At 35.0% G+C, this 27992-nt stretch overlaps 1 protein-coding gene across 2 annotated transcripts; it reads right to left on the bottom strand.

The window, feature by feature from the left end:
- Positions 1-198: 198 nt before the first annotated feature.
- On the bottom strand, positions 199-27752 carry LOC124630584 (elongation of very long chain fatty acids protein 7-like). 2 transcript variants are annotated; one of them, XM_047164546.1, is made up of 7 exons: positions 27655-27752; positions 6627-6695; positions 5836-6023; positions 3288-3365; positions 2343-2432; positions 1808-2017; positions 199-1545 (listed from the first exon to the last, which is right to left on the bottom strand). In XM_047164546.1, exons 2-7 carry the CDS (start codon positions 6679-6681, stop codon positions 1108-1110), a joined length of 1059 nt encoding a protein of 352 aa, XP_047020502.1. In that variant the 5' UTR covers positions 6682-6695; positions 27655-27752; the 3' UTR covers positions 199-1107. The 2 variants fall into 2 exon arrangements, with proteins under 2 accessions (XP_047020502.1, XP_047020501.1); XM_047164545.1 differs by lacking the exon at positions 27655-27752 and having other exon boundaries at positions 6627-6765.
- Between the last annotated feature and the right edge of the window lie 240 nt (positions 27753-27992).

Genomic DNA, 27992 nt, shown 5'->3' on the forward strand with positions numbered 1-27992 from the left:
ATGTATGTATTTTGAATCATTATGTGCTTCTATGTGTTAATTCTGCATTGAAGCTGTACCATTGAAAATAAAAGTAAAAAAGACATGCAGAGCTGTGTAGTAACGCAATTGAATATCATTTTCAAAAATCTGGTTCATTGAATATTCTGCTCAATGGTACAAGTAAAACAATTTAGCCAAATAGCCAGCCTGAAGTAATGATTCCAAAAAAATATTAAGACCATTTACTCTAAACGGAGAGCAAAACATAAAAAATAACAATTTGCAGGAGCTAAAATTTAAATATTAATTACTTAAAAGTTAATGTACCCACTTTAAGTCAAATTACTTCTAAAGATGGAAAAAATGACAACAAGCTACAAATTAATAAAACAATAGTTAGAAAACGCAAACAAAAACTAGCATTAAAAGACGCTACGAACAAAAAAGATGATTCATTTGAAATAACATCGAAATGTAAGTACTCACTGGAAACTTATTATCCAAGTGGACGGCTTATTGCAATTCAACTTAGAGAATGTAGGATACTTAAGTATTTAACGTTTGGCAAGAAAATCGCTGATTTTGAAGTGCTGTGCACACAATAACTTGCATTGCTTAGAGCGGTGTCCTTAAAAAGTACTGTTAAAATTTCCATTATTTTACAAATAATCCATTCATCATCAGAATTTATCCTTGTATCTCCATGTATGAAAGGTCTCAATTCTAAAATCTGCCTGCATCGAATAAGTGCACGATTATACTTCACGTATTATATTTACAGCAAATGCTTAACCTTAAAATCTACATTAACAATTGTGCGGTTGGCAATTTATTGTAAATTTAAAGCGTCTTCTCACTGTTACGATAATTTAAATTCATTAATTTTGCAATACGATCTACGATATGCTGTAATTTTAGACCCCACTTGAAAATTAACGGCTCCAATAAATGATAGCACCAAACATGGTCCTTTCTTCAATTTGAGAGAGTCCTAGTGAAGCGAATACTTAAGCGTACTTATCTAAGTTCCAAACTCCACAAAAATCTTAGGCTTTAACAATACCAATGTCATCACATACATCAGTCTCAATAGAACCGCTAGCTGTAGTCTTTGACCATGACGAATCATTTCTTTATTATACTATCGAAGTCATACTCGGCGCCGTTGTGTGTTGATTTTGCTGTCCGCCTCGAGAGTAGTAAATTGCCATCTCTGACGTAATCTCCGCAAGCGTTAATATCACATGGAATCATTTCTTCTATAGTAGGAACTGCAGTACAATCATTCCCATGTACTCCATTTTCTTTTTTATTGACTCCATTTTTGCAGACTCCATTAGTTTTGACTCCATTGTGAGCTTTGTCGTATTCTTCTTTGATTTCTTTTTCAATGTTTTTCTTTTCGAGGTTTCTTTTCCTGTAGCTTTTGGTGTAGAAGTTGACGAATAGGAGGAGGAAGATGGTGATGTTGGAGCAGATGAAGTAGGTGAAGCCGGAGGCGTACTGGCAGCGAGGAGAGAAGTGAGTCCATGCGCAATACGTGAGCATCAGGATGAACTGAATCTGAAACGAAGCGGGTAAATAGATTAACTGATGTAAAACAATATTTTAACGTACAGATTATGTCGGTTGTCTTGATCTTGATTTTTGTCCCAAAAAGAAAAGTTCTTGGAATAATACAAATAGGGCTCATTTATATCTCTCTAATCTTTTATCGCTTAAAGAAGCAATTTTATTTATGTATAATATTTTTGGGCTTTGGTCAACGCTTACATCATTTAGTCTTTTTTCTTGAACAATCAACCTTCAAAAATATCCAACTTACCAATTGCAGCTTGGTAACATACTTCTTCCACCACAGATACTTCTGGAACCTGGGCCCCAACCCTGACAGCAGATAGTACGAGTACATGACCACATGCACCACAGAGTTGAGAAGCGCTAGAACTGCGCCCTCGCCACCGGCTGCGAACTTCAGGTAGCTCCAGGAGTAGAGAGCCATTATCACGTGGTGGTAGACATGGAGGAAGGTTACCTGGAATGAGGAGTTATGGTCAGAGTAAAATTTTTAATAAGTAATACGGGACTGCGGAATTGTCGGAAAGAGCTACCGCGACTTTGGAACACGTAAAGCTATAGAAGGAACATACATAGGTGGGGTTTGCTAAGTATCTGACACTTTCCTCCCTATGGGGGGGAAAAAATCGGACTTTCCAAAAATATACCTCAAAAAATTCAAAAGTATAATGTTTAAGTATCTTGATATTCGTTCTATACAGATTTCAAAATAACCAACGCATCGTAAACTTCTTAGAGTTGATAAATTCGGGGATTACAACAACATTGACCTGTGTACTAACCTGTTTATCCTTCTTTCGCAGAACGAAGAATACAGTGTCAAGAAGTTCAGTAAATTTTGCAAAGAAATACCACCAACCCAAATCCAGGAGCTGAAAATACAAATAATTATATCAATCAAAATCAATTGCTTCTGTGTCATACCAAATCACATATACTTTCAGGTATTCTATAACGAATTCCAACAATTTTAACTAAATCCATTCAGTGGTTTAGCCACAGCACAGGAATTATTTTTCGTTTTCATAATTGATAAAATCATGTGTAAAGCAGAGATAAATTACTTAAGTGTCAACGACCCCGGCTAGCAATCAAAATAAAGGCAGCCGTTCTAAGCAAAACCTTTAAATAAAACAAGATAGAATATTTGACAAAGCAAAATTAAACTTGTTCTAATAACAATATGATCCATAGTCATACGTTCACGTCATGAGCGAAAAGAAAAGAAGTAAATAGGTAGGCGTAGTAGGTAAAAACAACGCCATCTGAAACTTACTTTTTTATTAATTCTCAAAAAGAAAACCCCCATTCTCGCACATTTTTATTCCATTTACTTTTTTATTCGTGTTAATCTACATATCTTAACCAGTATATTGACGTAGGTAATGTAGGTATTTAATTTATTATGATTAGGTATGACACACCTTGTATATGGTAAATAATATCTCTTGAAAATATGGTTTAAGTGTTGAATGTTTAGATTACCGCGGCTTCCAAAACAATAACATGCTTGAAATTCAAGTTACCAATGCTTGTATTAAAATTAAAAAAAAAACTCAACGACTTAAGTAAGATGGTATTCAATAGTTTGTCTATCTTTTGATTAAATTACTAGAGATAGCAATTTGACACTTATTTAGTTGCAAGAGGCTAATGTTTCAATTCCCAGCCTATAAAATCGACAGATACTTAGATAGATTATTGAAAACTAGTTAATGAATGCTTACGTTTGCGTTTTGCGTGTTGGACGGATAGCGACACCCTGCGTAAATAATTCCATCTCTGAAGAGATTCAACTTGAAAACCTGAAACGTGTAAAAATATTATGTTATTAAAAATGCAAACTAATAAAGATTTAGCTAAGAAATATCACTTTTTTATAATATAGGTAAAGAATAATACCGGTGTTTTACAAAAGTTAATCAACATTAACCATTTATATCAGTCAATAAAAAAAATATTATTATTGCGTTTTAATTATGATTCATTAGAAATATAAGGAATTAATATAAACGCTGCATATTTTAACCATGACAAAACGTAACCTATTACATTGAAATACTATAATATTGTAATAAATTAATCACAATACTACAAATTATACACATAATTCTACTACAAACACGGAAAAAGTAACAATAGTAAAAAGTTCGACGTGCACTTACAAATCGTTTAATTAAACATTAATTTTTTTTTTTTTTTTTTATTTATTCACAATATATTTACATTAATTGAAAATAAAATAAAATAAACTTATATATATATACAACTTAAAACTAATACAGTGCATCAAAAAATTGCTCCTCATCGCTGTCACTGGGTAATGTACCCAAAAGACTGGCAGCATTAATTGTTTTACAAACTGCTTGAAATGCAATACTCTATAGTTCAAGGACAAAGCTATAACTTATGCTTCAACTATTTCTATAGAAATATAGAGCACAGTGAAAGAATAGTAGTGTCTATGTAACTTTGCCCAGCAATGGACCAACATAGGCTAATAAAAAATAATAAAAAAAAAAAAAACTATATAACAATTGAATATTTTTTTCAAAACGGACCAGTACCTGTCCTTTTCACTGGCATGGAAACACCTCAGCTTGATAATTTTAGTGTCGCTAGTCCAGCTTGTTATTTTACAACCTTTTCATAAAAAAAACTTTTTTACAAAAAAATTAAACCGCCTTCCAAAAACACTAAAAAGTAAAAAAAAAAAAACAATTTTTTGGTGCATCGGCCTAGAAGTCGGTGTCTAATGGATGTTACTTAGTTAATTTTGCAACCGACTTCTGCTCATGGCCAAGTCAATATTATTGTAAAGTGAACGAAACTATTGATATAGTCACAAAATATTGATTTATTATTACAAATAAAGTAGAACAGGACTTGGCTTCTATGCGATCTCAAAACTTTTTACGGTGGAGGAATTGCGTAGAGGATTGGCTTTTTTTTACATGTAATGTTTTTGGTGGGATCTAATTTATTTTTTGTAGGTCTCTTTCTTCTCTAAGTATATAACAAATTAAATTAACTTACATGCAACTAACTAAATATATAACAAACTAAATATGTACACCTAAAGTAGCACGTAAACAATATTTTTTTTAACCTAAAAAAATTCGAAATTGTCGAATTTTTTAATCGAATAGCTTTTAGAATAAAAGAGATTTATTTCAGAGGTAGATGACGCTATCACATGAAATTATTTGATTTTTTTTAAGTACTATTTATACTAAGCTATGTAACGAAACCATAGCGCGATTTAGACCAGGACAACGCCATCTATCGAGCGAGCATGCAGTGTTTATCGCACTGCATTAATATGAAAGATTTTATCATTATTCATTTCATTTAAACCTAGCTTTTTTATTCATATGTTGTATATTTAATACATAATAACAATATACCACTACGTAACAATAAAACAAATAGTAACATTTTGTACATAAATAAATAACAAAGTTATCAATGCAGTCAAAACACATACACAATGTTCTTGAAAAACCGCAAATATAAATTTGTTTCCTATTTTTTTATTAAGTTTTAAGGTTTTTATAATTTTCCCTTTATATGTAGCTAATAACCTACCTTGGTGCCAAATTTGAAGGTTCTAAGTTTGCTAGAAGTACCTTAGACTTTTGATGATCGGTCAGTGAGTCAGTGACAAAATGGTGTAACTTTGATCGCTCATAACTGGTAAACTATTTATTCAAATGTCTTGTAATTTTGAGACTGAGCTTGTTCTAATACTTACTCTTGGTCATCGAAAACCTAAACTCCTAGCTTTGTTCACATGGAAGATACAGGGGACTGAAATAGCCGCGAAACGCTTCGAGAAAAGATGGTACGGCCGTGCCCGCTTTGCTCGAGTCTTGGCTGGGGCACTGCCGTGCCCTCAGATAGTGTAGTAATTTTGAGAATGAACAAATCCATAATTCATTAATATATCCTAATGTATTTATTCATGGTGCGACGTGATTGGCGTAATAGAATGGCATTGAAAATTTTAACCATAGGTACTGTGTAGTGCACTGAAATGCACTATTAGAAGTAACCAATTGCATACCGGCGAAGTAATTAAAAAATAGTTACCGATAGTAAATTAAGAGAACAATTGAAAAACCCTTACCTTGCCGTGGATGCCCGGGTAACTAGTTTGAAGAGGTCAGATACAGACGCTCCTTGTAAAACACTAGTACTCAGCCTCATCGAGTTAGACTGGAAGCCGACCCCAACATAGTTGGGAAAAAGCTAGGCAGATGATGAGACTCTTACCTTAAAACAAATCATAGTAGCCAGGAATACTTGAGAAGCATTGTAATAAGCGATGAGCCTGTTCATCTGTAGTGGCTGCCGATTCTTCATAATCCTGGGCCCGATACGGATAAGTATCAGGTAGGCTACCACCACAGACAGTATGGGCATAGGACTCGACATCATGAACCAGGAATCTACCAGGGCACCTGAAATTTGTTAGGAATGATGTTATAACTTTTGTATAAGGTTATGTAAACTATGGAATATTGAGTATAATTTTGTATGTAATAAAAAGCATAAATTGCAGGACTTGCTTATTTTTTGGGCTTAGAATATATGTACGAACACGGAGTAGAAAAATATGGGAAAATAGGTACCTAAGAGAATCAATCTATAGAAAAACATCTTCCATCTAAAACTCAGGTTATTGCTCTGTGACATAGATCAAAACATTTATTTTAAGAGTTGGAGGCATTGTATTTCCCTTCCATTCTACCAAAAATACTTCAATAAGTACCTACCATATTTTTTTAGTTCTACAATCTAGCTCCGGATATCATCATCATCATCTCAGCCATAGGACGTCCACTGCTGAACAAAGGCCTCCCCTTTGATCGCCACAGATACCTGTTGGAGGCGACCTGCATCCAGCGTCTTCCGGCGACCTTTATAAGGTCGTCTGTCCACCTCGTTGGTGGACGTCCTACGCTGCGCTTGCTAGTCCGTGGTCTCCACTTCAGCACTTTTCGGCCCCATCTGCCATCTGCTCTGCGTACACTTACTCGCAAATAAAAAAAATGTTTACTTACTCTTCCCAACTTTGAGGGAGTCCAGGTATCGGTCGACTTTCTCCAGGTAGCTCATTTTGGTGCCGATTTCTACAATAAAATAATACAAATAAGCTGTTAAAAATAATATCCATGTGAAAATTTCTCTCGCGACAGCCATTTTTGACGTTTATGTCTGATTTTGTTTTGTTATTGTGCCAGTATTTTTTTTAAACTGTCACATGTCAGAGTAATTTAATTTGTGAAAAAGGTTTTATGTCCTGTTTTGCGACCATGCGACCTCTTTTTTATATTTTCGCTGTTTAGTTCACATTTTTGGATGAAAAGTGTGCGAAGGGAAATATGAAACAAATATTTTAACAAATTATTGTTAAAAATATTTGAAGCCACACCATTTATACCGCAATGGAGAATTCTAAATAAGGTAAAATACATTTCTAAAGCGTCTCAAGCACTTTAAGTTAGAATAAGATACAGATACGTTTACCTACTTTTAATAAGTGGTAGTTAAATAATTACGCAGATAAAAAGCATGATATACAAAATTACATTTTGCTTGATTACATAACACAAAATAACTGAAATAAACCAGTCTGTCTGTACTAAACGCTACAGCGTACTTCCCTAAATCAGTTAGTGTGGCCTTCGCATGATATTCAGCCGACAAAACTATTGATTTTTACTTAATTCACAGCCCAAAACTTGGGTTAGCAGAAATCTATAGGTAAAGGTTGTAAGTTTAGGCTGTAGGCTGTAGGTAAGTCATATTTTCACCCGACTGTGCGGTAGGAAAGGTAAGGTTTTTGTGTGAGTGAATTTATAGCCATATAAGTAGGTTGTAGCTGTTGCCAGCGGTTTCGCGCATATCCTGATAGAACTACTTCCCCCAACCGGATATATGGACTTATTGTATAGAAATATATGAAAAGCATATTAGCATCCCTAAATAAAAGACAGAAGCAAGTTTAAAGAAACGTTGTTATATGGAACACTGACTTATCTTAGTGTGAAAAGTGTAATTCATTTATCAATGATCTGCTGAATTTAGGTACCTGTATCTGCTTCTGAAAGGCACCAGCATCAGTCAGTAAATAGATAAAAGACATCTAAAACATCTAAAACATCTAGACGTAACAATTCCCAAAGGTTTGTGATTTTATTTTATATTCCGTTCGCGAAAACGCGTTTCGAGTTTGTGTGAAGTTATTTCCCCACGGATAACTCTGGAAGATTATGTCACATTCAATTTTTAGTTTATGTGAGATCGTAAGAAAAATCTCAGGAATTGCTATCTTAATTTGAATCTTTGCTACTGTTACTATTTATATGTATATTGTTATGTTAATATCCCTACTGATATTATAAATGCGAAGGTAACTCTGTCTGTCTGTTACGCTTTCACGCCCAAACCACTGAACTGATTTTGATAAAATTTGATACAAAGATAGAGTTGACCTTGATAAAGAACATAGGATGCTTTTTATCTCAGACTTTTGACGAGTTCTCTTGGAAACGCGATATAACCGAACTCTGGGCAAAGCCGCGGGCGGAAGCTAGTATAGAAAATAATTGGTAAAGATTTCATACGTAGATTAAATTAATAGCCAATATTGCAGTCGAGTCAGCTGCAGGTTAAGCCTTAATAAGCCCTAGAGATTTTTACAAATCCGTTCCTAACAACGACTGCTACTAAGCAGCATTCAGGGCACGCTGCCTTCACGTGTCCTCCCAGGCATGGGGATGTACCACAACCAACTCCACCCTTACCAAAATTTCAGATTTTATAAACCTTTCAATAATAGGACAATTTTACGGCACCTTGATGTACGGTTACATCCTTGGCAGACGTTACAGGTAGTCAGAAGCCAGTAAGTCTGACGCCAGTCTAACCAAGGGGTATCGGGTTGCCCGGGTAGCTGGGTTGAGGAGGTCAGATAGGCAGTCGCTCCTTGTAAAGCGCTGATACTCAGCTGAATTCGGTAAGACTGGAAGCCGACCCCAACATAGTTGGGAAAAGGCTCGGGGGATGATGAATAGGACAATGTTACACTTAATTAATATTATTATTTATTTACTCATTATGAACTTACAACTCTGTTACTTTGTAATAATATAAATAGGTATAAAACTTCCGCCTAGACTATGTCTAACTAGACCAAGGTCAGTTTCCAGCCTAATTAGATGCGGCTGAATATTAAAATTTTACATGGAATGACTGCAATTTGACCTACCTACAACTTTGTATTAGATTATCAAGTTACTAATTAGACTTTCGGAATTCTAGTTAATAATGAGAAATCTAATTGAAAAACTGTTTATTTTTTCTGAAAAATAATATTCTAATCTGAAGTGGATGTAAACATTATGTTATACCTGAATTGGCTACTAAAAACAAAGCATTTACTTGCCTTTAATAGAGTTTTCATTTACTTCCGAATTTAGAACTCACAATATTAAGGAACATTCTACCCTTTCATCAAAAAATCCTCTACCAAGACAACATGACAAGCAAAGGCTTCCAACTTTCATATATCACTCTAAAGACTCTAAATTCAATTTTATACCCAACAGATCCATTTTATATATCCACGAGGCCTTCCAAATACACGCCATATTAAAGTTTAAGCTAATATACGATGTCATTCACACGTTCAGCCGTGTTAGGTCACCTGAGCTAGACTTGAAAGGCTTCAGTCTAGCCATCCTAGTCAGCCTAGCCAGCCTAGTTACATCATACCGTTTGACCTAAATTACCTTTAGCTATCCTTGATCGAATAGAGTAATGGATTTTTCTAGATTGTATCTTGTTTTTTGTCATAATGCGTCAAAAAGGTAGGTGTCTAGGCTGTACCTACTATCTCATTTTATTATCTTTTTGGTTTATGAGTTTTCCAAGTGTGTAGAGGACAGCTACACGGTACATAGATCATAAGGTCAATGTGGCGCGGCCGTTACGTGGATGGGTGAATATTTTCTCATGATAAGTTTCTACGTATTTCTGAAAGTAGTCCTACATTAAATACCTGGCTGTCATTTGAACATCTTCAGCAGTAGTTACGGGAATTCGGAAACCAATAAATTTCACTACCGGTTTTTCCAAGAGGCATTGGGTAGCCTGGGTAACTGAGTTGAGGAGGTCAAATGGACAGTCACTCTATAAACACTGGCACCTAGCTACACCGGGGATTTTTGTATGAAACTATAACGGTCACGACAATATTGTAGCCACAGAAAAACTAAACCAATATTTCAAAGACTTAACAAAGACACTACCAAAAATACTAGACAAACAAACTAAAGAATTTATTTCACGACTGCTCCATATATGTGGTGACACATTAATCATGAAAGCTTTCTCCACTCAATACTTTTATGAGAAGAAACAAAGAAACGAAAAATACTCAACCCGACCAACCTATTCAGCATATCTACAAAGTCACGAAGACCGTTGAATAAAATCTTTCACTATAGAACACAACACAAATTAAGTGGGCAATTAGCCGTCTTCCGTAGTGATTAGTTTAACTAAAACGTAATTGTAAGCGTAATGTTTAAGTATCTTTTCTATCCATACATAGAATATTGCATACTCTAAAAGAATGTTCTTACTCAGAATAAATAATTGAGAAACTTAGTTTTCCCATATTTTATTTCACGGTATAAAGAGGTAAAAAATGTGTAGGCGAAATAACGACCGCCCACCAAAGCTAGCAGCAGGTTTCTTTTTCCAAGAATCTCAGTTCTGAAAATCTGCTAGGCTACCAGTAGCTACTCACTCGAAGCAGTCAATCATTGTCAAGAATACACACAAAAACCAAATCCAAAACATTTTGAACCCATTTGCAATTTCACAGAATTCGTTTTCCAACTACTGACACAGTTTCGCACAGATGCTTTAAGTCGTTCATGATCGCTGACACATCAAGACACGGTGCTTCCGTGACATCAATTTCCTTTGATGCATAAATAAACGTCACCAATGCATTTTCAACTTTCTCCCAAAGAGATAAAGTCGTTATTTGTTTTGTGCGTATTGTTGGTATAAAGTAATTCTGAAGTGTTTGATGTGATCTATTGTAGGTCAATTCCCTTAGGTCTCTCTTATCGTCCTACATTTATATCTGTGTCAATGTTCTCGTTAGTTCGTGTATTCAAGTATTCTACACCTGTGATAGGCGGATCTCACAATGACACGCATTAACTCAAAGTCAAATGTTTTTAAGGGTGCGTCCACATCTGGCGAATGCGCCGCGAATGCGCAGCACGCGAGCCGATCGCGAGCTGTCCGCGAGCTGCGCGCGTGCATTTTTGTTCGTGCGCCGCTTCTGCGCCGCCCGCGCGCAGCTCGCGCGCGACCTAAGCGCCGCACGCGAGCGGCGCGCAGGCGGCGCGCGACGTCTGCCATCTTCGATAGTACTGAGCCAATATACGGAACTGGGGCCCGATTCTCCTAATTTTACTTAAGCGGCATACGATTCACGTTCGACTCGATTCGACTGAGATCCAATCCCGACTCGATTACGATTGAAGCGTATGTGGCATTCCGCTATTTTTTCTTTGAAATAAACGTTTTTATCCTTTTCTGTCATTCAATAATGAATCATTTTGTCTGCAAATGATTTACGATTGCAATATGATTGTAGAGCAAACTACCGTATAGACCAAAATCACCAAAACAGCAGACCAATCGCACACCAATCAAATGTCAATCGAATACGATTGATCTTTTATTAGTAGCAGAATGCCCGATATGGTTAAAACTGCTATTGCGATCATATTGCGATTCGATTTCTATTAGATTTTGACATTATTAACTTAGGAGAATCGGGGCCCTGTAAGGGCGAGAACTGATTGCGCGCAGATCGCGCGCCGCTCGCGCGCTCTATACGAGCCTTGCGTGAGTTGCGCTAAAGAGGCGCACCGAACTATTGCAGTGACTGCACGCGCGCAGCTCACGGACAGCTCGCGATCGGCTCGCGTGCTGCGCATTCGCGGCGCATTCGCCAGATGTGGACGCACCCTAATATCAAATATGCCTTTCAGGCTTCTATGAAACGTCACACTAGTTGCACGGTTGTCAGTTTGCACCAGGCAAGTTTTACATCAATCATTTTAGAAAAACATGTAAATCAGAGGAAAGTAAGAAAATGTCTCTATGTATCCGTAGAACATGCGATTTTCGAGATTTGGAAATCGGCCTCTTAATAAAAGTTATCCATAATGACGAGGACCTGTTCTATGTATTATAGGGTTTCATGTATTCCTCATATTATGTCTCATCATTTTAATACATGGCTGTGTGAGAACCACCACAATGTTCCTCGAGACAGGTGACGAATCAAGTTGCTTTAGAACTTCGCTATAAAATAGCGAATGTCATTGTGTGGGTCTGAATTACGTTTGAATGATGCACGAGAACTGTGCTTAGAGAAAGGGTCAGACTCATCAACTGAGGTAAGTATGTACTCGTTAAGTGTAGCGATGTTTGTTTATATTTGTAGCTTTTAGTGTGTATGGAGGTGGTGATATAATAAAGGCTTGCAATTTATTTGTTTAACCTATGTAGATGGTTGAAAGTTAGGGATTTAAAATATTTTGCACTAATTAACCAATCACAGGAGAGATAGGGTCACAACACAGTACGCGTCTACACTCGACCAAAGCTCACAGTAGAATCCAAATCTGTCAAAAATATCAAAGTTGACAGATACAAGTGAAAACAACTCGGTCATTATTATATGAATAAATGTCCAAGTAATCAAAATAAAAGTGAATGTTTTCTAGATATAAGCATAATTCATTTCAAGCTTAGCTGTAGATTCTTAATATTATGACCAGCACTTTGTTATGAAAGGACATGAAATTATTATATCATTAACTATCAAAACTCTCCCTCCGAGTAAAATCACATTTCTACTTTCATCGTCAGGGATAACTTAAAGATAGGTAGCATTTTATGAAATACCAAAAGATTCAAATAATTGTTACATAAGAATCGCACTACGAAAATTCTTATATTCCATTAGATAATTATAGAAACACTAAAACGCATTGCCGAAGAAACCATTACTTAACCGACAAACGTACTAATCTGCAAAATATATTACACAGGATTAAGTCAACTAAAATGAGAAAACCAACCTGCAAACAAAGCCTGCAAAGTAAATATAAGACTGGCCATTTCTTCGCGAACTTGGCACACCGCCATGTTAAAGAAATAAAATTTATAAAGTATGCACAACCAGATGTCTGGATTTAAGTAATCCAGACACTCGGATAATATTCTTCTTTTTAGTACTTGAGAGAAATGGCTGAAAAGGCTTGGCACCTTTTGTTTGGGGGTTGACTGTCATTTGTTTTTCAAATTGCTTTGGTCTGAGTGGAATTCCATATAAGTGGAGTGGCTTTGGTTTGGTTTACTATTCTTTTGTTTTCGAGTCATATCATTGCTTTTTCAGAACCTGCTTCCTATTTGATGTAGGTACCTAATCCATACACAGAATGCAAAATTTTGTCACAAAGCAATTGCTAGTGCTAGTGGATAGTTTCAAAATTGTGGAAACCTATACAATAATATCAAGGTATTTCATATACCAGACCATGACCATTCAATCTTGATTTCCATTTTTACTCGCATCAGGTTTTAACTTTATCAAAGTTAAGAAAGTTATCATTATTCAGCCCTTTATCGGAATAACACCAATAAATACAACCTAACATACTTTATTCAGAAATCTTCGATCAAGAACTAGCAGCCAACAAAATGATTGCATGTTGACGTTGAAGTGACATGAAAGGTAACGAGCACCGTTTGATGCGAAAATCAAGATTCACAGAAAGACTTTCTTTCATGTCTTTCTATATTAGATATGATTTATATAAGAAACCTTATAATATAAAATCTAAGCCTTAGGTACAATACCTATATTAAATTGTAAAGAGGGAAGTTTGTGAGTCTTCAAGTTTTCCTGGTAACTGATTTAATAAAATTAACTTTGATTATAGGATACTGAATTCGATTCGCTAAATTAAAGCATTGAATAAAATATCGATTAAAATCGTAATCAGTTCAACTGAATTGTAGAAAGACAGAGTTCTATTAATGATTCTTAACAAAAATATAACAGTCCAAAGAATCACTGTAAATAGAAAATAATGACCAGTCTAGGTCTTCTTCCTTCTATATCCCTTACTTACCATTTTACATTTTCAACTCTATCAACAAGATAATAGGGTTCAATTTCAAGTATCAAACAAAAGTTCAAAGTTGGAACCACCCTATAATTAATAGCACTTAACCCCCACGACCTACGCGAAACACCCTGACCACCACCATTGTCTTTATGGCTTAAAAATAGAAACATGGCTATATCGATTCCATGGCTAAACCATTAACTGGCTATAAATAATTGTAAACGTCATACTGTTTGCTTTGGTAATAACGCTTGTTAGAAAGGATATTATGTAATTTGTAGTTTTATTTTGTAAAGAAATTGCATGAGGGTTTGTTTGGTTTCAATCAATTGAAAGGAGTCTATGTTATGCATTATGATAGGACTGCCAAGAAAATTGTCTGTATTCTAACTTCCCTGCTACGGGTCAGCTGGAAGATGTTTGATTAGAAATAAGCAGTACCTGTGTATTATTTTATGTTATTGCTTATTTTTCATGTATTTACTGTGCACAGACTTTGTTCATAAATGGTTTAATAAATAAATAAAGGTTATTAAAGGAGCTAGCTTAAGTCGTTCTAAAGTAATTTGTAATTGGCTAGGTGATCAATTATTTTTGCATACAAGTCCATTATACTTTGTCTTGGTTTAGTATTATCTTTTGTAAAAAATTCAAAGCTAAATCGTGTTGCTAAGTACCCCTACACTGTCTAATGTCAAACACCCTACACTGGAATTCCCCTATAATTGACCCTTGCTTCAATTCTTTCATGATTGATTGAAATGCAATCAGACTTTCTCGATATCATCAACTTTAATCAGTACCAATATTGACCAGAAAGCCTCTTTTGATTAAAGGAAACCACGAGGTTTTATTAATTCGGTTGCCAATTGCGGTTTTAAGTTAAATGAACTACATTCATTGCTGGGACGTATTTTCATATTAAGCATAAAAAACTTCCTGTAAGCCTGTTTAATTACCCGCCTACTAGCCATTTACCCGCGGTTTCACCCACATCCCGTGAGAACTACTGCCCGTACCACGACAAAATACAGTAACTTTGGAAGAGGATGTTGCTTTCCAACAGTGAAAGAACTTTTTAAATCGGTTCAGTCACACAAACAAATAAAAAAATCCTCATTATTACCTCTATATTTTTTCAGTTCTAGCTCTTTAATAAAAAAATAAATAAAAATAAAATAAAATAAAAACTTTTTATTGCAGACCCGCAAGTCCATAGAATGTTAGTAACTTGAAAAAACTTAAAACTAGTGTTAGTAAATACAATAAAAACATACTTTAAAATAAAACAAAAAACTTAAATCTATTTTATGGCATGGGCTCTGACCCAGTGTTGGACGTAACAAGAGTCCAGCCTATCCGCTATAACGGCCAGGATGGTGTTGGTGCTGGCGCGCAGCCTGCAGAGCGCCGCGGCATACCGCTTGCGGAGCACGGCGTGGAAGCCGTCCACGTGCGCGTCCGCGAACATGCCCGACGCACTGCACCAGCGCGGCAGCCCCAACAACGCCCTGAACGCGTTATTGTACTGAACTCGTAGTGCGCTCAACGAACGTTGCGTATAACGAGCCCACAGGCTGCAAGTGCTTAGCTAGTTAGCTAGTCTCGTGTGCTAGCTAAGAAAAGACGAATATCGGACACTAGGGATGTAAGTGTCAAGCGGTTTTACCCTTTATCGATTTTAAATCGAAACTTCCCCCATTATCGAGAACTCCCCTAGTACAAGTATTAACATCAGTACAAACAGATACGATTGGTCACGAATAGTCAATAGGTACAAATTACTTCGTCATTATGTCGTATTTCATGTCGGTTATCAATTAACTTGATGGCTATTTGTATTTGATTTTATGTAAGTTTTTTAATTATTTTATTTTATTGCGGAATGCTGTTTTGAAAAGATTCTGTTAATGTGTTTTTTCGTTACAAAAGACATTGTATAAATTCTGTGTTTATTGATGACTGAAAAATTAGGAAAACGGTGATTTATTTACACTTAAGAGGACGTGACTAGATAGAGTGGGAGAAAAAATATAATATATGATATTATATATTTTTAATATACACAGACGAACATAGAAATATTAGCGGACGTTTAAGTTAGATACTTAATTTTCTAATGTTACTTTAGTTTAAACATAAGATAGGTATAGTCTCAATAATGTTTGATCTTATAACATGTTTACTTACTTCAAATTCGCGTGTTTACCTACCATAAGAATACTCTTGCAAAAATAGAGGAAAGTGGCTAGAACCATGCGATTCTACTGGGAACGGTTCTATACGAACTTGGTAAAACTTAACTTGGTAAACAATAGAATAGATTATATTTCGTGGCTTCTAGGCACTTTGATAAGTACTCCAAGATCATATGCTGATGTCTTCGATATAAATAACATACACCCTACAAAATTCGGCTCTAGTAATGTTTTCGCGATTTCAATTCCGTTCCATTCCTGATCTAATGGAAGCTCAAGATGTCTGTTGCCAGTAAGATGGCTGATGTTATAAAATGTTGGTTTTCTGACATTTTTCATAAAATCTTGAACCTTATCATAAACAAAGTTGGTATGTGTCAATGCAATCGTATAAAAATTAAAATTAATTTCAAAAAGCAGTTTCATAGACCAGACACATATCTGTTAAAACTAAACCACAACAACAAAGTTTTATATCGTAACTAACATTTCATGTACAATACTGAACTAGGTAGCTACATAAGATAGGCGACGAGATGTCTCGCCAAGTCGCCGCACCTTTAGCTTGACAGTTTTCAGATCAATGAACTGACAACAAAACATGCTGAAAATGTATAGAAAAGTATATCATATCACACTAATGTTATGAACTTAAAGGTTTATAATCCTACTAATATTATAAACGCGAAAGTTTGTATGTATGGATGTATGGATGTTTGTTACTCTTTCACGCAAAAACTACTGAATGGATTTTAATGAAACTTTACAATAATATAGCTTATACATCAGAATAACACATAGGCTACAATTTGTAAACATATTGTTCGAAATACTAAACCTGCGCAGACGAAGTCGCGGGCACCAGCTAGTATACTATATGTTTATTATGCTTTACACGTAAGCACTAGTACAGCTTATGGGTAGTATCATTTGTCTAGCCTTTTCCGAACTTTGTTTGGGTTCGGCTTCCAGTCTGTAGTATATTACAAGGAGCAATTGAACTTACATTTGGTAACTTAGTAAGTTGCCTAATGTAAGGTTTATTTTAATCAGAGTATCATGGCTACCAGATGGGAAAAGAAGATCTCTCGGTATGCGAAAAAAATATCAGCAAAAGCATATCGGGTAAAATCAAGTATTTCCTGAAAAACCTTGCAATTTACCATTTTAATTGTAAAACAATATCTCATTTTACATTGAATTCCTGAAAACAATAAATTCGGATTATCAATATTTTGTGACAGGTAAGGTTGTTTGCTCTGAATTTATTGGTAGGCGCTTTCTGTTTATATTGGAGCTTATTTAATTTTTAAGGTTTTAATATATCGAAAAATTATTGTTTCACGTATGAACAGAAAATATTGTATTTTCATTATGGACAAAAAATACCGGCCAAGTGCGAGTCGGACTCGCGCACGAATCGTCTGTGAAAATTTCAGCTCTCTAACTATAACAGTTCATGAGATACAGCCTGGTGACAGACAGACGGACGGACAGAGGAGCGAAGGAGGCCAGAAAAATAAATACTTATTTCCTTTGGTCTCATATTTCAACTTAAGCATTTTTAAGGAAACTCAGGTGGTGCGCTTGACACTAAGAAAAATGTGGATTCATAGTTTAAGGGACAAGGTTACAAAGGAATAGCTTATGGTACCTCTAAAGTTTGTAACGTATTTTGTCAATCATCTCATAGAAAAACTACCGTAGTAACTTCTTCCCAAAAAACCCTTTTGATACAAAATCAAAGATTAGCTCAATAATTAATTACCCCAGAAAAAGTGCTACAAATCTAATACAACTTGAACTTTAGTTAGTTACTTAAAATAAGGTATTTTCTCCTTTCAACGGCCTGGCGACATCGCGACATTGCGTGCTTACGTACCTACGTCAGCTGTTCAGGTAAAATATAGGTATAAATAAACGTATTACACTTATAAACTACGATAGCTGAAAGTGGGTAAAATTAACTGGGTATAAATAATTGTTATGTGTGTATTATGCGATTTTTAATGTACTTACAGCTGGGTACTCACTTAGAAGTGTAGCACGTAACGTATCAGATACGGTATCAACCTGCAAGTGAGTACGGCTCGTCCACGGTCCTCACGAGAACACTGCGAGCCGCCTTTGTGTTCGCAGTGAAACCGCCACTCGGCGGGTCACTGCGAGCTTACAGCGCTCCACGCGCGAGCGGCTCGCAGCGGGCTCGTGCCTACGTACTCACTTGATACCGTATCTGATACGTTACGTGCTACACTGCTAAGTGAGTACCAAGCTTTAGAAGTTGATTATAGAGACCTTGCTATGGCGATCCAGCATGGATAAAAAGTAACTTAGGCATATGTTATTCTGATATTGGTATAAATAAAGTACCATCAAAGTCCATTTAGATTTTTTTTTCCCTGAAAGAGTGACAAGCATACATTCCCTTATTAACTTTCGCGTTTATAATATTCGCAGAACGAAGAAGGAAAGTCTTAGTAGATTGATTAAAGCACTAATAAGCTGGATGTCCTTCCTTCTGAATTAGAAAACCTTTGTTACTGGCAGTAATCTTAAAAGCAAAAATTACCCATACAAACTCACACCATACACAAACTACTCTTTTACGATTAAAAAAATATTGTTCAGTTCATCCTACACCATCCATACAGCATTTACTGCCAACAAAAGCCAATCCCCCCGAACGAACCTCCACTAAGTTCAAACTTCAATGCAATTATGTCTAAATAAAATATCAGCCGGTATTCTGCAAGTCCGAGCGATGCCGCATTGCGCCACTTGTTTAATTCAATAGAGTTAGGCTATGTTCAGATAGCTCGGTAGAATGTGCGAATTTTTTAAATTTATTAAGCTCCCGTTTTAGTAAAAAAAAGGCCTTTAATTAGGACGCATTTCAGTTTTGCAAAGAACTTCTGAATGTTTTTTTTTTTGCACTGAGTGGTTCCATGCTTATTTGAAGACTCTTGGCGTTTAAAATGAGAAATGGGAACCGAAAACCATTTACGTGAATAAATTATATTTCATTCTGAAATGCTACAGGCAACAAAAGGCAAACCATCCTTACAAATATGGCAAATGCGAAAACTATAGCAGTCTTTCTTTCAGTCCTACAGTAATGCCAAAAACCAATTTACAATTTACAAATTTTGTACACAGAAAGCCTACAGCCTGAGAAAGGCCATACACATGGCTCTTTTTCACTCGGTTGCAATCTGTATTTATTTGAATAACATAATACAGACCATTATGATACCGGGTTCAAAACTCACCGCGCCTATTTATCGTCAACCTACGGAATCCAAATGACCCTATAGCAGCTAAATAAGTCATTACAATAATGTATTATAATGTATTAAATACATTTTCCTAGCTGCAATAATTCTGCAATTTTTGTACGTCACAAAATTATTAACTTTCTTGAAAAATTGGTATTTAAATAGTTCAGCCAATTAATTCTACCAATTATGAGAGGATTGAATTATTGAATAAGTGGTTTATTTATGTATCCATTATTATTTATCTTTAATTAAAACCTACAAATTAAATATTTTACGAGAATTATTTTCCAGCGTAAGTACAAATAGTAATTATTTATGGCATTGAAAGTATGCTGAGTATTTTTAAAATGAATTTGAAACAATGAATTTAGTAAGAGACTATCCAGCTAACAAAAGCGTAGAAAATATCCCTTTCATTTATCTTACTTTTTGACAAAGGTACTCCACTTTCGTTTGATATTTCCCTCTGTAGGTATGTGCGAATAAAATTAGGTACCTAAACGCTTGGACAATTAAGCAATTGAAACTTACTTAACATTACTAAATAATTCAGTCGTATATTTTATCGAGTTTGACCCTATTTTTGCTTTAATTTAGGCTCGATTATGTAATTTTTATTCGGGCCTCTATTTCAACATTAGGGCTAAACTTTTAACGATATAAGTTTTGAAGCAGAGTTGCATATTGAGTTTTTAATTGATGTTTTGGAATTATTAATTTACAAAGATATATTCAAAAAAAAATGGGCATTCTATAATAACCTCGTTTTAAGGTTTAGTAATTTAGCAATAACGTGATCAATTCACAAAATGTTTTCTTTGTGTCGATTCACTTATTGCTTTTTTAAAACGCGATACTTAATAGCAAAGTATAGCGAAAAGATTGGAGGTTAGAATAATAATTGAACTAGAGGCCCAGCAGTGGCGAGATGTTTGGCATACCTAAGTAAATCGTTCTATCTTCTTGCTAACGTTTTATTTTGCTTCTTCACCATAATCCTATACCTATATACACATCTTTGACTTATCCTATCTAACTTCGTCGATTGTTTTTGATTTTCGTCACCTATTGCTTTTTTGTGGTTTTAAATCCTTCCAGTTATCTTGTGCTATTATCTATCTGCCTTTAACGTAAAAACAGCTGAAAAACTTCATTAAAATTCTTACATCGAAACAACGTTGAAACGAATTCTAAACAATGTTGGTAACCCACAATAGAATTATATAAACATTTCATAATCAAATCTGCATTGAATCAATTCAATCAAGTAGGTAAATGACCTGATAACACAAATCTATTGTTTACTTAAACAAACGAAGGGACGGACACATGTCTTTGTTTATATGTAAGTGCGGAAAAACGTAGTTAAAACTACAATATTTTTATCCCTAAGAATATTTTTTCTGTTCGTTTTTCTCTGGGTTGAGGGGGTCAGATAGGGCAGTGGCTCCTTGTAAAGCTCTGGTACATGTAGCTACGTCCGGTTAGACTGGAAGCTGACCCCAACATATGTAGTTGGGAAAAAGGCTCGGAGGATAATGTTATTCTCTGGTCAATTCAAGAATAATAATTTAATTTGCATTTCTTTGGATTCATGATGGGATTAGCTTAGAGATAAGTTAGACCAAGTTTACAATAGGTTGATAGAACTTACAATTGGAAATGACTTTGAATGTTGGCAAAGAACTGCTAGGTATTAGGTATGTATGGTATGCTAAATAGTAGATATCAAAATCATGGCACTACCAACGCAGAAAGTACAGTAAAGGCAAAGGAAATCCTGTCGCCTTCTCTTTTCACACAAGAAGCATTGCTGAGCCTTATAGCAGGTTAAAGTGTCGGTATAATTACAGGCTTATAACGCCTTTGCTCGCAACTATCTGTCAGGATAGCGGGTATCATCATCTTGGGGTCGGCTTCCAGTCTCACTGGATGCAGCTAAGTACCAGTGTCTGCCAAGAAATGACTGCCTATCTGACCCCTTTGAACCAGGTACAAGGGCAACCCAATAGCGGCTGTCATCATAAGTCAAAAAACAAGCTATTCTAAGCTGATATCAGATGGGTCAGAGAATGATACATTGAGTCTGACGCATTATTTCTGATATTAATTAATGATCTACTGCCCGTACATACTAAAAGCTATGTTTCTCGGGAAGAATGTAACTTTCCGAAAGTGAAAGATTTTTTTCATTGGTTCAGTTGTTTCGTATCCTTTAAGGTACACAGAAAATGTTTCCCCTTTATTTTTTTTTATTTTTTTTTCTGAATTTATTTATTCAATAGTTTTACAAAATGATCTTATTATAGGGAAATATTAAACATCCCCTTTATTGTATTAGTTTAGATTACCATTACGTGGCCTATGATTAAAAAAATACAGTTATAATAACAATTTGAACAGACGTTTGACTCGATACAATAAGAAGATAGGTAATCAAATCTGTCATATTACCTTGTTAACGACAACATTTTACGTAATTGCTATATTATTCAGTCAAGGTCAACATTTTATAAGATTATAAATACAGTGGATGCAGGCAGACTTATTTGAAATGTAGATTTAACTAAAGGCGAGATTGCGGTAATTTTCGAGAGTTTCATAAAGATAAAATTATTCTGAATATTTTCAGGCAATTTTGTGGGGTTATCCAGTCTTGGATATTTTACGTTTTGATTACCTCTTTGGTCCGCAGTATACTTACACAGTTGAGGTTTTCGTTTGCGACCCTAACATCAATTCTGGGGTTTTATTACTCCTGACGATTTCAACAAACTTTTGGATAGGTTCTATCCAAAAGTTCACTAAAACTATAACATAACAAACAGACACACAAACTTTCTTCTAAAATTACTGTAATATACAATAAAAGTTATTTTTGACAGTCAACTCTTTGTCTCCAACATAATCGAATTCCTAAGGTGCGTTTTAAAAGCTAGCTGCCGAATTCAACTGCCGACCGCACTTGCAGCGACTGCATGAAATTGTACGATATCTGAGAGCACGTGCTGCTGCCGCTTCCATCCAAAACGGTTTCATATAAACACATACAAACCAGTAGTTCAGTTGCGGCTGATTTAATACAGTGGTGGCATGTACGGTCGGCAGTAGCAGTCAGCAGCCAATACTCAAAATGTACCGCAAAAGTATAATTCTCACAAAAAGACAGGCGAATCCATACAACGCATTCAATACTTTTCGTCCATTTGTGTCATCGCAGTGTTTCAGTAAGGTTTCATTTAGTCTGACTCATGTTAAAATGAAATACTATGTATACTTGATATCTTCATGTTTCAAGTTCATGTTCATCCTAAATTCAAATATGAGTTTGGACTTTTCCTTTTAAAAGAATCGTCATGGACGATTACAAGATGTGTGCCTTGCTATTAAGTCCCTTCCACTGCAGCAAAATGTTTATGTTATTTAATAATTATTTCTATTATGCATTAAAAAATATTTTATTATTTTGAAAGTTTTGGTTGGTTTTAATTTTGTATAGATTTTCTTGAATTGGTGTAATGTGTAACATGAATCCAATGAAATCTATATCAAACTGATAAATAAAGACAATTTTTTAAAATGGTTTTTGGTGCTAACAAACCTCTAAATTATTAGAAAACTAATTAGTTTAGGATTCATTGTATAAGTTTTCCCAAGATTTTACATTATAAATACAATTGAATTAATTAAAGTTAATCCCAATTTTGAACATCTGGAGACAGTTACAAACTTGTAATAGGCGTCAGATGGTTGTTATTTCATGTGCAATATGGAAATACGGCTTCGTCAAGTTATATGAGACAAGTTGTTTCTCTCGGTTTTACTCGCGTCCCGAGGAATGTCTTTACATCATCATGTGCCTAGCCTTTTCTCAACTACATATTTTGGGGTCAGTTTCTAGTCTTCTCGAATGCAGGTGAGTATCAGTTTTTTACGTGGAGCACTGTCTATCTAACCTTCTCAACCAAGTTACCCGGACAAAATATAGTCTATTCCGCGTTTCCCTCAACATCAGGATTTCAGTATTTACGTAGATAAAAAGGTAAAAGGTAGAGGAAAAGGACGATCAAATAAACGATGCATAGATTTTGTGAAAGGCTATCTTAATAAAGGGGGTATGAAAGATGAAAGTATGCACGATGTTTCGAATCCAAATAATAAATTAAACACCTATATACCGACAGAGGAACGATAATGTTTATACATCTACACAAGACCAAAAGCTCACTCATACTGCTAAACATTCACTCACTTGCGTACAGATAAAAAAATAAGATAAACCCATTTGTATCAAAAGTAAATCGAACAGCAAAAAATAAAAGAAAACCAACCAGTTTACTGTAAGTGAGTAAGTAAGGAGTATCGCTTTGCGTAAAACGTAGCGTTTTCCCTCGAGTTGCTATCGTAAATTATATCGGTTTATGGCTGACTTGAAGCGGACCCAGGGTTTGTGACTTGTATTACATATTTATAACGTTTGGAACATTGTGGGGTATAAAATTATTAGTTTTTCGTAGTATTTTTGGTCTAAAGTAGTTGTGAGGTGTGGAGAATTTGTCTAAGTGTGGATTTCAATTTATATGCAGCTAATGCAAAAATTCAATCTCCAGTCCCAAAAAATCGGACAGGTCGGTGAAATCGTGAGTGAATAGTATGGAGTCAATTTGGTGTTGAATTGTGAAATATTAAAATATTTCTTATTTAAATAGATTCACTAGATTCCGCCAGTGGGCCCACCCGCGTCCTGTGGGAACGACTGCCCTAACTGGGATAAAGACAGCCTATGTTACTTGGCAAGATAAGTCAGTTATTCAAAGCGCTTCAGTAGTTTCGGAGCCTTTAGGATACAAACAAATGAGATAAATACAACAACATATAGAAACAGTGGAGGTGAAAATATGGTAGATGAAAACATAAGCCGATCTAAGTCAATACTAACTAAAATAAAGGCTCCGAAACTACTAAACCGATGAGAAAATCCTTTCACTGCTGAATAGCTGCACTGTTCCCTAGTAACGGACATACACGTAAAAGCAGTAGTTCCCACGGGATGCAGGCGAAACCGCGAGAAAACTAATTGCTTTAAAATGGAATGCAGCATTTCAAGAGAAAGGTGCTATTTAATTAATCGAAACCGCATTAGCATTACCGTCATAAATCCAATTATTTTAAAACCTATTGAAAGCTAAACGATTAAAATCTAACTTCAATTTTATTGGCTATTTAGTAGTTAACCACTTTTCTGTAATATTGCTAATAGTTAAACGCTTAGATAAATTCGAAGAAAACAATAATTTTATATTGCGCGAAAACTCTCTACTGAAGAAGTGAGAGTTTTAAGTTAACATTCTTATTTAGACTCGTAAAAAACTTAATAATAAAATTATATCTACACATGTTCATATAATTTCTCATCTCTTCTACATATCTCAGTGGTTTATCAGTGTTTTCAAAATTTATTTATTTATATTTATTATATATACTTTTTGTGTGACGGCGCGGCGGACTTAACGCCAAGGCTGCTTTCAACCCAAATCGACTATCAGCTTCCGAATGTGAGTGTCTATGCGTATTAAGCATAACGTATGGTCGGTTAGATGTAAACGAAAAAGTGAATATGTATGGAAATAGAATAAACGTTCGCTGACATTCGGCGGCTGACGGTCACTTTGGTTTGAACACATCCTTAGCCCCAAAATCTTTTGTTTTCTTATCAATCAAAATGCGATAACTTTACAAAAGAAAAACAAAACAGAGACCACATCACAAAGCATTCAAAATTACACAAAGCAATTCTATTTTCAGAGAAGTTTTAACTAACCAGACGTCTCAACGTCAAGAGTTTACAGTGGTACCTTAATGAACCTTATTACCGTATAAACCTACTTTGTATAGGAATTACAAGGAGGTAGGAAGGGGTAGGTATTGTAGGTCATAGGTCAAATACCGCAAGTAACTTGGTGTAGGTATGTACCGCAATGTTTATATCTTTGATTTCTTTAGGTATAGGAACGAAGGCTAGCAACAGATCGATCGATTATAAGGTTAAGCAACGCTTGGCGCGGTTGATCTGTGGATGGGTGACCATCTTGCCATGAAGAGTTTCTCAATGTTTCCGAAAGCACGCTAAATCGGTAAATCCTGAATGTCACTTAAACGTCGTTACGGGTAGACAGTGGCTCTGTGTAAAACACTAAGACTGGAAGCCGACCCCACATAGTTGGGAAAAGGCTACGCTAGGCATTGGTAATGAATGCTTAACTAAGTCGAAGCATAGGTAGTAAACATGAGATTTATTTTGTTCACAAGAGGGATTTAAGATACTATTTTTACACATAAACTGGCATGTGTAAGGAGTACCTTAAAATTATCACCTTGAACTTATTACTTCACTCCTTTTGTAAAGTTAAACTTTATGAACCGACTTCCGCTGTGGTCCTAATTTTAACCAAAATTACACAACTTTTCACTTTTTATGTGAATCGATTTTTGAATCGTAATTTTACACGGTGTAATCGGTGCCTATATTAGACCATATTGACGGAATTCCGAATGTATCATTACATTGATTTGTGTTTCGTTCTGTAGGCGTTTTACCATTTCAATGTAATTATTTAAAGTGGGGTGAAAATGAATGGTGTATGTTGGTTTGTTCGTCAAATTGTTAATGTTTATATTGAAATTGTTGTATTGATTTTCGATTACTGCACTAGACGTAAATAATTTGACAAGACTTAGCTTGAAGTTACCCTTCACGTTTACGAGTTTAAATATATTATTAGCTTCAAGAATGTTTATTTTTAGTCTTTAGTAATTTTCATATTATTTTGAACTCGAGCCGTTTTTTTATCAGCTTATAGGTGATATATTCTTCTGGAGTAAAATTCTAATGAAAAAAACAATAGCACGGGTTCTATTTTTCCCTATCCTTACTAATATTTAAAAAAAAAAAAACCTAAAAAAAGTTATTTAAATGCGTCTGTCTGCTGAGCTTTCACGGCAAAACTACTGAACTTTGAATGAAAAGTACGCTACACATATAGTGCCTGAAAAAGGAACATATAGGTCACTTTTTACTTGGTTTCTGAAAGACGTTCCTTAGGGACACAGATGAAACCGCAAGAAACAGCCAGTTTGTTATAACAAGGCTTAAAGTACCTGTATTCTCAATTATACAGATATGTCTTATTGTAATCAATCCGCTTTTATTTATTCACAATATATTCACATTTATTGAAAATAAAATAAAATAAACTTATATATATATATACAACTTAAAACTAATACAGTGCATCAAAAAATTGCTCCTCATCGCTGTCACTGGGTAATGTACCCAAAAGACTGGCAGCATTGCCACGTTGGATGGCAATACAATGGCACGTTATTATGATAAGAGCACATCAATATAAAAAATAGACATATCATAAAATAGAAAGACTGATAAACAGACAAACTAATTTGTATTATTTTGTTTTCTCAAAAAACACTCGGAAAAGCTTTTTTTGTATCTTTTTTATTGAGTATCCATCATAATGATGTTACCATGTACATCCTAACATCTTGAAATTATCCCGTGAAAAGTTGCGTCTCTTACAAATAGGATATTTTCATTCTAAGACGTCGATACATACTTAAAAACATTACAAAATAAATTTTAATGAAAATAAAAGTAACTGGAAGGAAGGAAACTAGGTGAATACATTTTAGTTTTACCGCAATTGCACTTCATATGCATAAGCTATTGTGTACGTATGCTAAACTATTAGAAATGCATTTGGACCTAAATTAGAATTCATTTAATATCGTAGTCAATGAAAATCACGATTTTCATGATAAACAAACTATGTTGTATTTCAGGAAAATCGGGTTCAAGAAAATCACCAATATATAATTTGAAAGTTCAAAATTGTTTTTCGTCTTTTCTTTACGTATATATTTTTCTCATACTAACGACTGAAAACTTTCAGGAAAATATTAACAACAACTATGAAGTTAATTCGGAAAAGGAAAACCCCTTTTAACCGGAATATTACACAAAACAAGTTAAACACCCTTAAATGAGCTTACAAAACTTTGTTAACGTAATCATTTTCCACTTAGCTCTTCTAACGAACAAAGGAAAATTAAATGAAAAACTATCACTGAAACTGTAATCTGTTGCGTAGCTCAAACGCTAACATTTAAAACCAGCTAAAACTCACTTCTCACACATTAGATCACGAAAGAAAATTAAATTAGTAACAGACTTTTAATCCCATTTCTCGAATTTCCCATTTTCACGAAAAAAAGTATCCGAACTTTTTTTTACCAAACTTATTTGTATGACAAAAAAAAAAGAAATAGTTCTAAATTTAAAATTTCAAAAAAAGAACTCACCAAAATTGTTCCGAGCGCAACAGCGGACGACACGAACTCTCGTCAACTAAACTGAACGTTAGCCCAATCCGTCCGTTTAGGTCGGCGTTTAACTCAGCACTGCGGCGTATCGACCGAAGCAACTCATAAAATAAGCGCATAGCACGCGATGTAACAGACATGAGTACTTACCAGTCCCTAAGATATTGTGTCGTCCTACTTCACTTAAACTTACATTGTTACCTGGGCTAATTAAATATATTTTACTAGTAGAACAATGAGAATTTATAAAATTTTGAGTACACACTCCAGACAGTTTGGTTGAAATGCCGACAAAAACTAACTGGCCATTTGAAGTT

This window comes from Helicoverpa zea, chromosome 5 (assembly GCF_022581195.2).
Source record: "Helicoverpa zea isolate HzStark_Cry1AcR chromosome 5, ilHelZeax1.1, whole genome shotgun sequence".
Lineage (NCBI taxonomy): Eukaryota > Metazoa > Arthropoda > Insecta > Lepidoptera > Noctuidae > Helicoverpa > Helicoverpa zea.

What these genes read in the sequence shown, in the direction of transcription:
- LOC124630584 (XM_047164545.1), bottom strand. Translation starts at nt 6,765, where the DNA reads ATGGCTGTCGCGAGAGAAATTTTCACATGGATATTATTTTTAACAGCT. An exon ending in CTACTATGATTTGTTTTAAG is followed by an intron (nt 3,366 to 5,835) that starts GTAAGAGTCTCA and finishes TACACGTTTCAG; the next exon opens with GTTTTCAAGTTGAATCTCTT. An exon ending in TGCGAAAGAAGGATAAACAG is followed by an intron (nt 2,018 to 2,342) that starts GTTAGTACACAG and finishes TCCTCATTCCAG; the next exon opens with GTAACCTTCCTCCATGTCTA.